Here is a 17,073-nt window from a genome sequence, read left to right on the forward strand (position 1 = left end):
ACAGTCCAGTTTTCTTCTAGGTCATAACTCTAGATTTTTTTCCAGCTAAGAAATCTATAACCAAAAGAATTTTAGGGTCCTATTCTTGGAATACTCCTACTTTCTCTCTTCTTAGAAATTCAAACAGCTTTGAGTGGACAGTGTTCTTGGAATCTCATTGCCTTGTTGGGTCACAGGCCCTGAGCTTGCAGATGAAAATGAAAGCACCCCACGTGTGTGTGTGTGTGTGTGTGTGTGTGTATAAATTCAGCCTTTGGTTTTCATTGTGATTATCTTGCTAATGCCCCCTATAAAAATTCACTAGGTTTTCCTGGTGATCAGGTGATTAGAAAGGCATGGAGAGTGTATATCTAGGGTAAGACTAGCTTAAGATCCTTCACCTGTGGATCTGTGCATCTGATATGAGAAGGATTTGCTTCTGGTATTTCCCTACTTTTATGTTTCGTGCCCTACCTATTTGTCCCGCTTTCCCCAGTTCCTCTTAATGGTAGGTACCATGTGGTTTCAGGCAGGCTACTTGGGTTCATTCTTCCTGGAGGAAAATAAATGTCCTAATTTAAGTGATAGAAAGGTGTAAGTGACTTTTTTGTATTACCTCTCCTGGGAATATTTCTGTTTTAAAGACATTAAGCTGGGAACAGTAGTCCTGGTTACTAAAGGAAGGGAAATATTTGGGATAAGAAGATCTTTCTGGCTTAAATTACAACTTTATGAGTATAATTTTCCAAAGTAGTTACGTGAAGTCACAGAGTTCCTCCTAGTAGCTCTAATATCCATTTCTAAAAAACCTCCTGCAGAGCTGCTATGATTTGGTCGTATTCACCAGTTTTTAAGTTTCACTTCTTTTTCCCATTTTGTAGAAATACTTAAAAGATGGCCCCCAAAAGAGGAAGGCAAGCAGCAGAGACCCAGATAATCAGTTCCTGAATAAAGAAGATCTGATGTTATTTTATTTAAAAATTGTGCCACTTTATGTAAAACCCACGTGCACTACTTAAAAAGCTGAAATTAGGTCCCTTAGATTTGTTTAGCGGTAGCTTACATCAGTGGTAGATCTGAAACTCCCTGGATACCCGATGTCTCTCTTCTCTCTTGAGTTTCTAGTTAACTGATTAAAAATTCATGTTTTCTCATAAAATTTATCTTTTAATGTAATAAGAATTTGTGAGAGAGCAAACTTTTTAATTTTTAAGCACTTTAAACTCCCGTTCTCAAGTCGTCTTCACAGAAGTCCTTTGAAATGCCTGAATAATGTCATCAGAAAACTCAGTAATTGTTATCTAGTGATGGTTAATGCTTTTATACTACACCGAGAATACTCTCTCCTCTTCTAGGAGACCGAGGGAGTGTAGATAAATACTTCCTATAGGAGCTGCTCTGGTTCTGAAACTACCATCATCTTAGTCCCATATTTGATCTTAGCACATGGGGACATCTATTGAGTTTTGGGGTAAATCATTTTAATTTAGTTGCTCTGTCATTAAGTTTCAGTCTTAGCTTCCATAAGAGATGGATTTTAGTCTTTTCTGATCTTCAATAGAATAATTTGCTTTATAATTTATAGTATAATGTTTTTCCCTTTTGGAAAATTGCTAAAGCATGCTTTTTACACAGTAAATGTAGGATTTGTCAGCTATTATATTTGAAATGAGGATTTCCTCACGATTAAAAATGGCCCGAGTAAGGGCCGTTGGTTATATTAATAAGATGTATTGCTAAAAATCTGTGTTGAAAGATTCAAAAACGTTATAAATCACAAATGTTCCTTTGGAAAGTATTGTTTTAAGCTGCCGCCTAAGCTATCCATTGCTTTAGATTTAGGGTATAAGGGCAGGTTGTAAAGATGAGGGCATTAGTCTGGTATCAAGACCTTTGATGCAGATTCTTGATGAAATGTCACCTTGCACAGTTGTTACTACTGTTGTTGTTTTTCTTCTTTTTTAATATCAAAGTGCTATTATATAAAATTTAATATCAAATTACAATAGAAAAAAATTAAATACTGATGCTGGTTCATACTGTCATTTATCGCTTAAGAGGGCAGCCTTTCTACCAACTTAGGCATGATAAAAATTCTTGCCCTGCTCGTCTTTGCAGTTTGTATTTAGTGGTTATGTACTTTCACAGTCTGAAGAAAATCATCTTAATGTCTATACTGAAGTAGTGATTAAGGCCAGAAAGTAAAGTGGGAGATAAAGAAACGATACTCAAACATAGAAGATACTGGAAATAGCCGAGGAAAAGGAGTTGGGAGTAGGGAAATAAATATCCTGACCTCTGTCTTCTCTTGTCAAAACCCAACTGTAAACCAGAGAATAAGAGAGTGACACAATCTTAGAGAACTTGGAGCAAGGCAGAGAAAGGTGGGGAATGGTATGAAAGTGATCGTGGCGAGGCAGCAGCGAGCCGTGGCGTGACACGAGATCTTAATTCCCTGCCCAGGAATTGACCCTGGGTAGCCTGGATGAGAACCAGGAATCCTAGCCACCAGACCAGCAAGGGCTAGAGGCTAGGAGTTACTTTCCCCTGGATCTTTGCCCCCAGTGAAGAATGCATTTATCACGGAAGCAGAAACTGTAAATGTAGGTACAAAGTTGATTATTAGAGACATAGCACGAGTGGGAGAGCATACAGAGAAATAGTTTTTTTTTTAAGTTAAGACAGAAACAAGACAGACAGAGATGCACACCTGGAGAGAAAGTATGTGAGTGTTCCCCTTAGTGAGGAAGAGCTCAGTAAAGAGGCGATTAAGCTGTTCATACAGGTCAGTTCTTCTGTTGTCTTCCTTCGAGCCTGTTATCTGGTTTCTTTTTCCACACTTGACCTACCCTGGGATCCTTCCCTGGGTTGTGCATGCACCCCTCAGCCAAGATGGATCTCAAAGTGAAGGCTTCTGGGAGGAGCAAGACCAATTATGGCCTGACTTTATCTCTTGACTTTTGACTCAAGGAGCCTTTCTGTTCATGTGTAGTGTCTCCCTTGACCCAAAAGAGGGGGAAGTAGAGATCCCTTAACGCTTTACTCAAACAGGGTTTTGCCCTTCTTTGTCCTTGCCATGACTATGACCTTAAGATGTTTACAAGAAACAAACCCTGGCTATTTACCTGGCTGTTTACATTTCAGAGAGCAAACAGGAGGCTGATTGTAAATGACTTACTTATCTGAAGCCCACCTATTTCTTGTCTCAAGAAATGGTAACAGTTGTTAAGTAACCAGCCAGAAGCCCACTTCTTTGTGTCCAGTGAAATGTAAACAGGCCAGTTGTAAATGTCTAACCTGGAGCCCATCTATCTCCTACATCAAAAGGACAAGTGAAGAATAATCAGCACAGTTTTCAGAGAACTATAAAATTTAATTTTGGACAAGTGGTTCCTTATGAAGTAACTTGGAGGATTCTTTGCTACAGAGAAGCTATTTCCAGGTCTCCTGCAGGAGTTGGGAGCAGTATTGGTATAATCCTGAGAAGGTCGCAGAAAGTATGGGAATGAGTGGTGAACACAGATTTACCTATGAAGCTGTTTTAAACTTCTCTGGTGGGCAGTATTCAAAGCCCTGGCTACCTTATTTATTATCTAATTCCTCTTCAAGACACCATTGCCAATTTTGACCTTTGCCAAATGTTCTTTCTCTTTCCAGAAGACTCAGAGTGGCAGAGCTGCAGCTCAGAAGGTTAATTTCAGTTTAGGAAAGGACAACCTAAACAGAGGGATAGGCTTCATGGCTAAAACTTTGTGCTCAGCTAAGAGTCTCTTTGTGTCAGTAAATGCAGCCAAAAGAAAAATTGGGGAATTGCTTTATGAAAACTGGTCACCAAATGTGGCCTTCTGAATTAGTATTGGTGGAGAAGGCAATGGCACCCCACTCCAGTACTCTTGCCTGGAAAATCCCATGGATGGAGGAGCCTGGTAGGCTGCAGTCCATGGGGTCGCTAAGAGTCGGATACGACTGAGCGACTTCACTTTCACTTTTCACTTTCATGCATTGGAGAAGGAAGTGGCAACCCACTCCAGTGTTAATCCCAGGGATGGGGGAGCCTGGTGGGCTGCTGTCTATGGGGTCTCATAGAGTCGGACACGACTAAAGCGACTTAGCAGCAGCAGCAGCAGCAGCAGCAGCGGGATCTTACAGCGCCCTTTCCCACTTTCATCCTCCATTGTCCACATTTCGAACATGTTAGAATTTGCCAAAGTTGTATTATAATGTTAAATATGACCAATAAATTGGGATAGATCTTTGTGGAAACTTTGAACAGGAAATAATATAGAAGATATAGGCTATAAGATTTCTATTTTGTCTTATGTTGAATTTATTCTGAATGGTTCCACTTAGATTTTTAATAGGGCATGGCAGCCCAATCCAGTATTCTTGCCTGGAGAATCCCATGGACAGAGGAGCCTGATGGGCTACAGTCCATAGGGTCACAAGGAGTCAGACACGACTGAAGCGAGTGAGCACACATTTTTTAATAAGTCACTTTTTGTCACTATAGTATTGTTTTGCCAAAGAATTCGTCAGGGTATGCTGCTGGACCTAGATGCTGCTGCTGCTGCTGCTAAGTCACTTCAGTCGTGTCCGACTCTGTGTGACCCCATAGACGGCAGCGCACCAGGCTTCCCCGTCCCTGGGATTCTCGAGGCAAGAACACTGGAGTGGGTTGCCATTTCCTTCGCCAATGCATGAAAGTGAAAAGTGAAAGTGAAGTCGCTCAGTCGTATCCGACTCTTAGCGACCCCACAGACTGCAGCCTACCAGGCTCCTCCATCCATGGGATTTTCCAGGCAAGAGTACTGGAGTGGGGTGCCATTGCCTTCTCTGGGACCTAGATAAAAAGGTCTTCTAAATGATAGTACAAACAAAAAGATTATTTAGTATGTAGATGGAGAAACCAAACACTTGCTTAATAACAGCCTTTAATTATTATATAAACAAATAATCAGTTATATTCTCTGACCTTGCTGGGAAATGAGTTTAAGCTAAAAAAGTAAAGATTTAGGCTTGACACATAAGAGTTTCCTGAAAATAGAATAGTTATCTGGGAAAGGAGTTCCTTAGGAACATGTAAGATGTCCTTTTCTAGATGTCATTAAAAGCTAGCTTGGTTTTTTTTGTTGTTGTTGTTAGTTTGGAGAGAGTAGCCCCTCAAGGATCTCTTGTTAGGATTTTATGACTTTTTAGCTTTTGTACTTGGAAAGAATATTTGAATAGGTTACCTTTGCTTTCTTTTCTAATTTGGAATAGAATCCTTGTGTTTAATATATTGCTGTACTCGTGATCAGAGTACAAATTCTTAATGATGCATCTGCTTATTCACCTGCTAACCATTAACCCTTGGACTGCAAGGAGATCAAACCAGTCAATCCTAGAAATCAGTCCTGAATATTCATTGGAAGGACTGATGCTGAAGCTGAAACTCAATACTTTGGCCACCTGTTGCAAAGAACTGACTCATTGGAAAAGACCCTGATGATGATGGGAAAGATGGAAGGCAGGAGGAGAAGGGGACGACAGAGAATGAGATGGTTGGATGGCATCACTGACTCGATGGACATGAGTTTGAGTAAACTCTGGGAGTTGGTGATGGACAGGGAAGCCTGGGGTTCTGCAGTCCATGGGGTCTCAAAGACTTGGACACGACTTAGTAACTGAACTGAACCATTTTCTGACTCTATCTGATGATGTATCTACACTCTACTAAGAAGCAGGTTCTACCTTTGATTCAGATACTTAAATACAGGAATTTAGTCTTATCATCTTTCATTATTATGACTACGCCCAGATCAAGATGGATGACTTTGAGGAAAAAATCAAGTGTTTCCAATTGCTCTTTTACTTCTTGCATCTGGTGAAAAGCATCATTTGCATTTCTAAAGATATTTTTCAAGTGCTTTAGATGTATTTTCTGCAAGGCACCCCAGCCAAATGCAAAATTTGGACAAAGCTCCATTTGATAAGCCCCAGTTTAAAGGCTCCTGATTTCCTGATAAAATATTTTGGTAGCATAACTAGATGAAGCCAGGCCTTGATAATGCAGTTTCAAGTAAACTGTTTCTTGAAGAGTCATGTATGGTTATAGGTGTCTTTCTAAGACTGTTAGTCTGTGTTGTTTCCAGGGGAGAAAGGTGAAGTTTGAGAGTGCATGGAAAATATTTGTTTAACTTTGGACTCTGTTTAGCCTGCTTCTTCTCTCTGGTATTTGATTTCCCTTAGAAGTGAACTGAGCTTCATGAATACTTAGAGGTCCAATCAAAGATCATTTGAATACTGAAAATTACAACAAATAAATGATCTTTAGTCAGAAAACATCCTGGCTATTTATTAAACTTTGTTCAGGTTTTTCTATCTCTAGGAACATTGTCCTTGATAAGCTCCTCCCATATAAATGGAAACACAGGTGATTTATTATTGTAGCAGGCTTTATCTCACTGAGGTGAAACATGGGTTACATCATCTCTTCTGCCAGTTCCTAAATATATATGTTGCTGCTGCTGCTGCTAAGTCGCTTCAGTCATGTCCGACTCTGCAACCCCATAGACAGCAGCCCACCAGGCTCCACCATCCCTGGGATTCTCCAGGCAAGAACACTGGAGTGGGTTGCCATTTCCCTCTCCAATGCGTGAAAGTGAAGTCGCTCAGTCGTGTTTGACTCTTAGCCACCCCATGGACTGCAGCCTACCAGGCTCCTCCACCCATGGGATTTTCCAGGCAAGAGTACTGGAGTGGGGTGCCATTGCCTTCTCCAATATATATGTTGGACTCTGGTAATTATTAGTTCCTAGACAATTGTTTCAAAGACCAAATATTTTTAAATGTTTTAAAATCAGGCTGAAGATCTGACATGGACAATGGACTGGTTCAAAATTGGGAAAGGAATATGTCAAGGCTCTGAGCAACTTCACTTTATTTTTTCACTTTCATGCATTGGAGGAAATGGCAACCCACTCCAGTGTTCTTGCCTGGAGAATCCCAGGGACGGGGGAGCCTGGTGGGCTGCCGTCTATGGGGTCACACAGAGTCGGACACGACTGAAGCGACTTAGCAGCAGCAGCAGCAGCCTGTCAAGGCTGTGTATTATCACCCTGCGTATTTAACTTCTATGCAGAATACATAATGGGAAATGCTGGGCTGGATGAATGACAAGCTGAAATCAAGATTGCCAGGAAAAATATCAACAACCTCAGATACACAGATGATACCCCTCTAATGGCAGAAAGTGAAGAGGAACTAAAGAGCCTCTTGATGAGAGTGAAAGAGGAAAGTGAAAAGGCTGGCTTGAAACTCAACATTCAAAAAAACTAAGATCATGGCATCTGGTCCCATCACTTCATGGAAAGTAGAAGGGGAAAAAGTGAAAACAGTAACAAGTTTTCTTTGCTTGGGCTCTAAAATCACTGTAGATGGTGACTATGGCCATGAAATTAAAAGACACTTGCTCGTTGGAAGGAAAGCTATGGCAAAACCTAGACAACCTATTAAAAAGCAGAGATATCACTTTGCTGATAAAAGTCTGTATAGTCAAAGCTATAACCATTAGTCATGTTCAGATGTGAGAGTTGAACCATAAAGAAAACTGAGCACCCAAAAATTGATGCTTTAGAATTGTGGTTTTGGAGAAGACTCTTGAGAGTCCTTTGGACAGTAACAAGATCAAACCAGTCAATCCTAAAGGAAATCAACCTTGAACATCCATTGGAAGGACTGATTGTGTAGCTGAAGCTCCAATACTTTGGCCACCTGATGCGTAGAGCAACTCATTGGAAAAGACCCTGATGCTGGGAAAAATTGAAGGCAGGAAGAGAAGGGAGCGGCAAAGGATGAAATGGTTAGATTAGATAGCATCACTGACTCAATGGATGTGAGTTTGAGCAAACTCCAGGAGACAGTGGAGGACAGAGGAGCCTGGCGTGCTGCAATCCGTGGGGTTACAAAGAGTAAGACATGACTTAGCGACTGAACAAAAACAATAAAGTTCTCATAAAACTGAATGAAGAATAAGAGGCTTTCAAATCTGAGACCTGTCCTTAATTTAACCACGTGAAATACCTAATTTGCCATACATCTGCATTTATTTCCAAAAGGAGATAACCCTGCCTGTAGCTCAAACACAGGGAACATCTTTCTTGTTCTTTAAATTCAACTAAATGAAACCCTGGCAGTTTCTAAGCTCACATATGAGACTATCCCCCTTTCCTATTTAAATACATATTTGAGGAAAAGTTCCTTGTAAGGAAAGCTGCCTTTCCTTCCTTTGAAAAACTCTCATCCTTCCTTCCCTCTGTACTTGCTTCTCCTAGGGGATGTTCAGTGCCATCAATATGGACACAGCACAGCTGCTCACCAACAGCAAAGGCACTTTTACAAAATCCAATCCTGAGGGTTCTTCTAGCTGATGACAGAGTGAATCCCTGTCTTTGAAGGGAGGGATCCCTGCCACTTTGGACAGGATTGGGAAATGCCATTTATTGAGAAAGGAAATATAAAGAGCATTGACCCGGTGGCTATGCCATCAACAAACAGAAGAATAGACATGTCATTTAACGTGCCTGAGGCCTCAATTGTTTACCTAAAAAACAAGGTAGCTGGTCTCTAAAAATTCATACTGCCATAAAATTACATGGTTATTGATCTTGAGGACTTTGAACATGGTCCTCAGATTCACTCAGAATCATACTTTTCCCTTGTCTCTGAAATCAAAGTGGACCTAGAATTTGTCCAGTGTACATGAAACTTCTGTCACACACTTCAAAGTGTCACCACACTTTTCTTTAGTCTCTACCTAATTCAGGGTAGATTGATCCTAACAGTGATTAAAAGGTATGTGTTTGAGGAAATCTTAGGAGACTTGGCTTGCAGCAAGTGGAAAGGCCTCAGAAATGTTTAAGGCTGTTTTCAAGATCTGGTTATCTTTCAGTTATCTGGTTGATGTTTCCCAAGCAACTTGTTCCAGGCTTGTCATAATTTCTAATATAACCGCTAAATCGAAGAGGGCAATTCCCAGGCAAACAGAGAGTCAAGCCAAATCCTCTTTCCATTGTTTTTATTACAGGGTGCTATGGAGACTGCATGGACTTTGGAGTCAGCCAGAGCAGGGAGTTCACAATCTGACTCTGCCTTTTTCTGATTTTGTGGTACATGTTAACCTTCCTGTGTCCCAGAGTCTTCATCTATAAAACAGCAATACTTAAGTTGTTTGGTTGCTCGGTCATGTCCAACTCTGCAACCCCATGGACTATAGCCCACCAGGCTCCTCTGTCCATGGAATTTCCCAGGCAAAAATGGAGTGGGTTGCCAGGGATCTTCCTGACCCAGGGATCGAACCCACATATCCTGCATTGACAGGCAGGTTCTTTACCACTGAGCCACCAGGGAAACCCAATACTTAAGTACTTACTTTAAAAATTATTTTGTATCTCTCTTTAGCGTTTATGAAATATCTCATAGAGGTAGTTTCATTTAGGGGATTGTGTGGGTAAAATATCATTTAGGTGTTGAGACCTAAGTCAGGCTTGCTGGGTATAGACCCTGGCCTTTGGAGCTAGATCATACCAGATGCAGAGCTTTGGATAGTTTTGGGGATCTTGTCTAAAATATCCTTTTATGTTTTCCAGGAATCTGAATTTCTGTGTTTGGAATTTGATGAGGTCAAGGTCAATCAAGTCCTGAAGAAGCTCTCAGAGGTAGAAGAAAGTATCAGCACACTGATGCAACCAGCCTAGCTGAAGATGGAGATGTTGAAGCAGAGGTGTTCATGATCCCTCCCCAAAGGCTTGCTTTTTTTAAAAAAGAAAAATCGTATTCCCCCAATAGTATTAAATCCTCAAGTTCAAATCTTGCCTGCCTCTGCTTGCTGCGATTTCTCTGTCTCCCTTTCCTTTACTCTTACAGTTGATCTCCTGCAGAAGTCCTTATCCTTCAGCACACAGAGGCACTCATAAGAGCATTTTTTTAAAAGGACTTAAGGACCCTATCCTCAGAGACTTGAATCCCCCCTCAGACTAGGGTGGGATCAACTTTAGAAACCTTTGTTATGGTGGGTTATTTCTGGGTAGGATTATAGGAATTTATACATGATCAATCATGTAAGAATTTTTAAAAGGGAGAAAACATTTTACTCATGCAAATACAGGCTGACCAAATGTGGCCTGAACTGAGGCCTGAGGAGCCTGCCTTCCCTAGAAGAGGTTTACTGACCTTAGTAAGACATGAGATGCTTCTGGAACTGATTCAGGCATTTGTATTAGTTCTGCCTAAATCTAAGGGCCGGGGGGTGGTCTGGTTTGATCTGAGCTACTGGGAAACTTGGACTTTTCTGGAACCTAGAACTAAATTCGGGAAGGCAATGGCACCCCACTCCAGTACTCTTGCCTGGAAAATCCCATGGATGGAGGAGCCTCGTAGGCTGCAGTCAATGGGGTCGATAGAGTCGGACACGACTGAGCGACTTCACTTTCACTTTTCTGCATTGGAGAAGGAAATGGCAACCCACTCCAGTGTTCTTGCCTGGAGAATCCCAGGGACGGGGGAGCCTGGTAGGCTGCCGTCTATGGGGTCGCACAGAGCTGGACACGACTGAAGCGACTTAGCAGAACTAAATTGCCTCATCATTTCAGGGACTCCCTTCACTTAGCTCACGTCAGGATTGTGGGAAGGGAAAATGTCTGCTGAAGTGATGGGAGGTCTTTTACCTTAGAAATTTTGAGTCATCACGTAAAACCTCTTGAAGAAAATTTCTTTTGAGAAAACTAGGTCCTGTTAGAGAGGTTATACCAAACACCAAGAACATTCTAAGATAAATTGTTAACCAGAACATTGAGGCTGTGGTCCTTGTTGAACAGCTTTTATCATCTGATAATGATAGCATTCAGAAACTTCACTTGTCTTTGGGATATAATGTGTCCCCCAAATATAGTACTCTTGGTCTGTGGTTACAACATATGTCAGTTCTAATGAATTTATTCCAGGGCAGTAATAATTCTTCTTGTGTTAAGCGTTTTCTCCTAAATCAACTTAAAGACATTTTAGGAGCTTTTCCAAAACCCGAGCAGAAAATTTGATTTCTTCCCTGATTAAGGGCATCCCAGCAGTTAGCAAACAATGACCAGAAGGTTTTGAATGTAACCTCTGTGGACCCTTCAGAAAACATCTTCAAACAGTATGGTAAACAGAATCAGAAAAGTCGTGTGGTTTGGTGAAAGAGCTATTAAAACTTGCTTTCTGTTCTCAGGGCTACTGTCATTTGATCCAGGAGAATTTAGATAATGTTTCCTGCTGTAAAATGAAGGAAAAGATATCTCATCAGATAATGGAATTCCGGATATCACTGGAAGGGAGAACTGTGCCTACCATGTTAGTCTTGGATCACATGTCCAGTAAGTCTGGAAGCCTGAAGGAACAGTCCATGGGTCCACAGGGAGAGGACATCATTGTCATGGTTTGAAGCTCTATTTAGGTCATCCTGTGAAAGTAATTGCCACAGAAGTGGACATAGGCTTGTTCATTATATCATCAAACCCTAAGTCTTTGGGAAAACTGTTAATGTATACTGAATTTTTCAGAATAATAATAAAAGAAACTGGATGCTGAAGGCGGGCCCCACATTTAACACTAAACACTTTTGAGTGCAAGTGGTTTTAGACAGGGTGTGTTTATGTGTGTTTTATGCTGATATTTTACTTTCTGATTGCCAAAGGTGTATTATGTTTATTATAGTCTTGTGAAAATAGAGAACACAGTAAGAAGAGTTAAATGATCCATCAACCTAATAAACAGAGATAACAAAAAGAAGGCTAGGACTAGAAAGAGAGTTGATTTTTCCCTGAAATAAATTCCTGAAAGTGGAGCACATAGGTTTTTTCCCAGGTTTTGTTTTTTTGTTGTCACTGAGGTATGATTGATGTACAGAGTGCAGTTTTTAAGACTTTGCTAAACATTACAAATTCCTTTTCAGTTAATATCAGGTTAAAAATCAGTTTGTGTTACTTCTAAGAATATATGAGACTTAATCATTCCCTTTCTTGCCTATTGGATATTATCTGGATTTTGTATTTTCTGGTGAGTGAGTGAGTGAGTGAAAGTCGCTCAGCTGTGTCCAACTCTGTAACACCATGGATTATAGCCCACCAGGCTCCTCTGTTATGGAATTTTCCAGTCAAGAATACTGGAGTGGTTTGCCATTTCCTTCTCCAGGGGATCTTCCCAACCCAGGGATCAAACCCAGGTCTCCTGCGTTGCAGGCAGATTCTTTACCATCTGAGCCACCAGAGAAATTTCTGTGTTTTCTGGTACTAACCTCTTTTTGTAAATTTTTGTAAGGGGAACTTTCTTATACTAGGACATCTTCCTGGGGATAGTGCTAGCATGGAGAAAGGACCAGAGAAGGAGAAAACTCTCAGAAAGGTCCTAGCAGACCCCACTAGGTTGCCTACCTCTTTAATCCTGGATTAAAACCACCTTAGAGTTCAGGAAGTGTGGGGGAAAATAAAGACAACCCTCAGCCTGAAATGAGCCTTGCAGAAATTGTCCATTTGTAAATCATAAGCACTGTAACTTCAGTCTGTTTAGAAACAGTACAGAAAGGCCAAACACTGCACTGAAAAGAAGCTTCAGACTTCAGTGGTTTCATGTTGGTAAGGAACAAAGGCTTTGGCCTTGTTCTCAGGACTGCCTTATCTTGGAAGCTCTGGTTGCTATGGGCTTAATCGTTGGAGGCTTAAATTCAACCATTATAGCCTCCTCTTTCCTGTATAGAACCTGTCTTCCCCCAGTGTTATTCTAATGATGTTTCAGAATAAATTACAGCATTTTAAAGTTTAGTTTAGCAGATTCTTTACCAGCTGAGCCAAAAGGGAAGCCCATGAATACTGGAGTGGGTAGCCTATCCCTTCTCCAGCGGATCGTCCCGACTCAGGAATCAAACCAGGGTCTCCTGCATTGCAGGTGGATTCTTTACCAACTGAGCTATCAGGGAAGCCCCTAGTTTAATTTAATCTTTCCCAAATGCAAGCAGGTGGTGAAAAACCAAGGATGACATTGAGGATATGAAATCTTAAGTTGCTGACATCGTGTCAAGCTAGTAGTTCTTGAAATTATTTTTTTAGACCTGAGTGAAAATTTGGAAAACAGAATATAATAGCTATTAAAGGAAAATAAACATTAAACAGATGTTAGAAAATATTGTTTTCTGAAATACACAATAAATATCTAAACCAGTGAAGGGACCTTGTAAAGAAGTAAGGCTTCCAGAGTCAGCTCAGAAATGATTGGATATTTTCCTGAAAACATGATGCTATAAAAGATAGGCATCGGTGGGACAGTTCCCACTTCATAATTCTTAACTGCCCAACTTCCCAGTCAAGGTTTTCAAATATCTTAGATGGTGATTTAGCTAGCAGAAGGGAAAACTAGATGCAAAGTGTGCAGCTTTTTATCTCAAATTGAGAAATAGCAATTTATATATAAGTGGAGTCAGTTCTCCCTTATCTGGGACAGCTATAATCATCTCTCACTGCATCACAACTGCATACCGCACTCACTAGCCTTTGTTGCAAAAGAATCTGCTTCATCCTGCTTCCTGTTAGATAAATGGTATAATAACTTACAAGTTTAGTACATATATTATCAGAATAAAATACTAAATCTATGCAGGAGAAGATAGTAAAATATGAGTATTTATATGTTTTACTCACCAAGGACTATAAGTAGACTTTTTCTGTCTTACCTGCTCTTCGCTAGTTTTCTGTTTCCTGCTGGTGTTAGTGTTTCAAGTTCTGTTGATTTACAGTATGCAGGCAGGGGAGAAATGGAAAGGGAGAAAATGCAGATTCAATTGTGCAAGTGGAATAAGAGATGAATCTACTAGTTTAAAAGGTACTTAGGCTGATTAATGAAAATAGGTAAAAGCCTTACTGTTCCTATTATACTGAAAAAAGCACATGCTCTTTAAAAATTATTAAAGATTATTTAATTTTTAAATCAGCATAGAATTATATAGAACCAAAATTCAATCTTCCTTGTCTTTTGCTTTAAAAAAAATCTCTCCTCTGAAGTAGTTACTGTTAATAGTCTAGAATGTGTGTTGCCTTCCAGACACTTTCTATGCGTGTCACAGTAAGGGGTATAAACATATATACACACATATACTGTCTCTTTATATATGTTTATATAGTTATATGTTCAGATTCCTTCAAAGCATCATTTTAGATGGGTTTTAGTTAGGTTCTTAACTTTTGGATAATACATGGTGTCTTACAACGAGAGCTATGGTTTCTCTCTCCCAGAAAAAAGACATGCATGTGTTCACTGAGTTTTTCTTTCAGTCTCAGTTTTATGAATTCCCAGAAGGCAATCTGCGCCACCTCTGAGTGAGTGAAAGTCACTCAGTGTTCGACGCTGCGACCCCATGGACTGTAGCCTGCCAGGCTCCTCTGTCCATGGAATTCTCCAGACAAGAATACTGGAGCGGGTTGCCATTCTCTTCTCCAAGAGATCTTCCTGACTCAGGGATTGAACCTGGCTCTCTTGCATTGCAAGCAGAGTCTTTACTGTCTGAGCCACTAGGGAAGGGGCTCCTCTACCAACTCCCTGAGACTTAAGGAGTCAGGGACAACCAAGAGAACAGCAGCAAATTATAGTGGATTTGGAAAGGATTATTATTTATAGCAGAAGCCTCATGAATCAGTATGCTCAGGGTACCCTTAGTTGAATTTTCTGGTCAACAGAGTTTATCACAAAATCTTTTATCATCACAAAACTTTCAATCAAAAACTATATAACAAGTCTGAGTACACTCGCCTGTGTGATAGCTAGGGATCCCTCAATATTCCACCCTCATCACTTTGTGCCTCCGGAACTCTCACACCTTCTGTCACAGCACCTGTGGCATTTTAGTACACCTCCTTGTCTGCACCTGAATCCCCCCCACCTCCACCCCAGAGGCTGTAAACTCCTTAAGGGAGGGACCTTATCCCATCATCTTTGTATCCTTCCCCCTCCTCTGCCTGCAAAAGTCTCCACAATTGTGCTTGAGATGAAGGAGCATCAGAGGTGTGATGATCGAGCTGAGTATTAATCAAATCCATGGCTTCCGTGTAGTAGGGGAAAAGAAAGTATTAGAGTCAGAGAGATCTAGGTTTGAATCACAGCTCAACACAGGCCTGACTGTGACCTCAGGCAAGTTTAGTTTTCTCATCTTAAAATAGGGAGAACGTTTTTTATATATAAAATAGATGATAAATCACATTCACAGGGTTAGATACAATTGGATAAATAGAACTTAGGAGATAATCTAAAAAATATCTTTTAGAGACCCAAGGGCTCTTTGACCTGGGTCAGATCCTGGCTTTTTTATTTACAAGTTGTGCAAGCTAGAGCAACTTATTTACCATCTCTGTGTTTCAGTTTCTTCATTTGTAAAAATGGAATAATAATACAATATACCTATCTCATTTGGCATATTGGGAGAATAAAATGAGTTAGGTAGAAAAGACTTCTCAGGTGGTACAGGTAAAGAATCCACCTGCTAATGCAGGAGACTAAAGAGGTGCAGGTTCAATCCCTTGGTCTGGATCCCCAAGAGTAAGAAATGGTACCCCACTCCAGTATTCTTGCCTGGAAAATTCCATGGGCAGAGGAGCCTTGAGGGCTACAGTCCATGGGGTCACAAAGAGTGTGACGTGACTGAGCACAATATGTAGAAAACCCCTGGAATAATACCTGCATAGAGTTGGCACATATGTTTGCTGCTGCTATTATTATTATCATTATTATTACTGTTAGGAACTCCTCAGGAAGCTGAAAACCAATAACCATGAAGCAGTTTACAAGCAGTTCAGGTCAGTAGCCAATTAAGTGCTAAATTGAATAGTGCTAACACAATTGCTATGAAAGTTTCAGCAAAGAGAAAGGTCGGAGGGGGCTGGAGTCAGCAGGAAAGGTTTTAAGCCAAAACTTTAAAATCAGGTGAAATTGTGAAGATTAACGAGGTATGTCTTTGGATCTGGAGGTGTAAAGGGAACACGAGTCCAGGAATGGATAGAGTCACTCCTCTTCATGGAAGGGTCCTGCCTTTCCTTCTGGTGTGGATGTTTACAAATCTGAATCATATCTGGCTGTACATCTGGGACTCAGGATCTAGGTGATGAGTTGTTGCAAATGAAGAGCTGAGAAAAGGGAGACTCAATCAGTTGTGTTCCCATGGAAGACAAACAAAGCTAAACATAGCTGGAGTCAGAAAACCTGTGACTGCCAACAGGCATGGGACTGCGCAACCTAGCAAACCCCAAGGCTCTCTCCCTCCCTGAGGAGATGAGGCCGCAAGCAGTTTCTGCAGCTGAACTGTGTGCCCGTTCTGGCTCGACTGGGAAGGAAGGTGAGGTCTGATGTTCTCTCAAGGGTCGTCTACCTCCTGAAGAGAATCCCCAGGGCCTAGATTCTGGAAAGGGAAGGGAAAGTGAGGAAAACATAAAAAGAAACTTTGTCTTGTTTGTCCATGATATTCATATTCATGTTCCCCAAGCAGTTTGGAGGAAGGAATGAGTGTTCTTTAAAAAAAAAAAAAAATCCTACCTGCTCTTTCCCTCAAAGCAGCGTTACATTGTGGTGACTTGAAGGGGGTGAAGGTTGTTACTCTGCAAAACTGAACTTTGCCCAGAGGGTTTGTATTTGCTATCAACCAACAGCAGCCAAAGAGTGGCGCCCAGGAAGGTGGATTCGACAGGTAACATTCACTCCTCCCTGGAGCCCCAGCCTAACCTGGAGTGACTAGCCCAGGTAGGGGTTAGAGATGAGGTGCTAGATCCTCTGGGCAGTGAAGGTCCACCTGGCTTTGGACCTCAGATCAAGGAGGTACTTTTCTCCAGATCCTTTCTGAGGTGGAAGAAAGCACATCACTTTGTGAGTTACTTATTGTGTGATCCATCAAACTGTAGATGTAACCTTTTGCTAGATAGTGTACCACCACTTCTAATATGGTCCATAGGGAATTTAGAGAAAAATCTCCCTTCCAATCATGAAGTAAGTAAAATAAATAGTAAATAAGAAAGTAATAACTAACCAGATAATTCAAGCTGAGGAGTATCC

At 40.9% G+C, this 17,073-nt stretch overlaps 1 protein-coding gene across 2 annotated transcripts in view; it reads left to right on the plus strand.

Moving 5' to 3' along the window:
* The window catches only part of COMMD1 (copper metabolism domain containing 1), a 170,235-nt gene extending 160,406 nt beyond the window's left edge, over positions 1-9,829 (plus strand). For both annotated transcript variants that reach the window (XM_061432750.1, XM_061432752.1), the window contains one exon: positions 9,606-9,829. In XM_061432750.1, the coding sequence (XP_061288734.1) occupies positions 9,606-9,713 (108 nt within the window). In that variant the 3' untranslated portion in view covers positions 9,714-9,829. The remainder of the gene's footprint in view (positions 1-9,605) is intronic.
* Positions 9,830-17,073: the final 7,244 nt, after the last annotated feature.

The sequence above is a fragment of the Bos javanicus genome, chromosome 11 (assembly GCF_032452875.1).
Source record: "Bos javanicus breed banteng chromosome 11, ARS-OSU_banteng_1.0, whole genome shotgun sequence".
Lineage (NCBI taxonomy): Eukaryota > Metazoa > Chordata > Mammalia > Artiodactyla > Bovidae > Bos > Bos javanicus.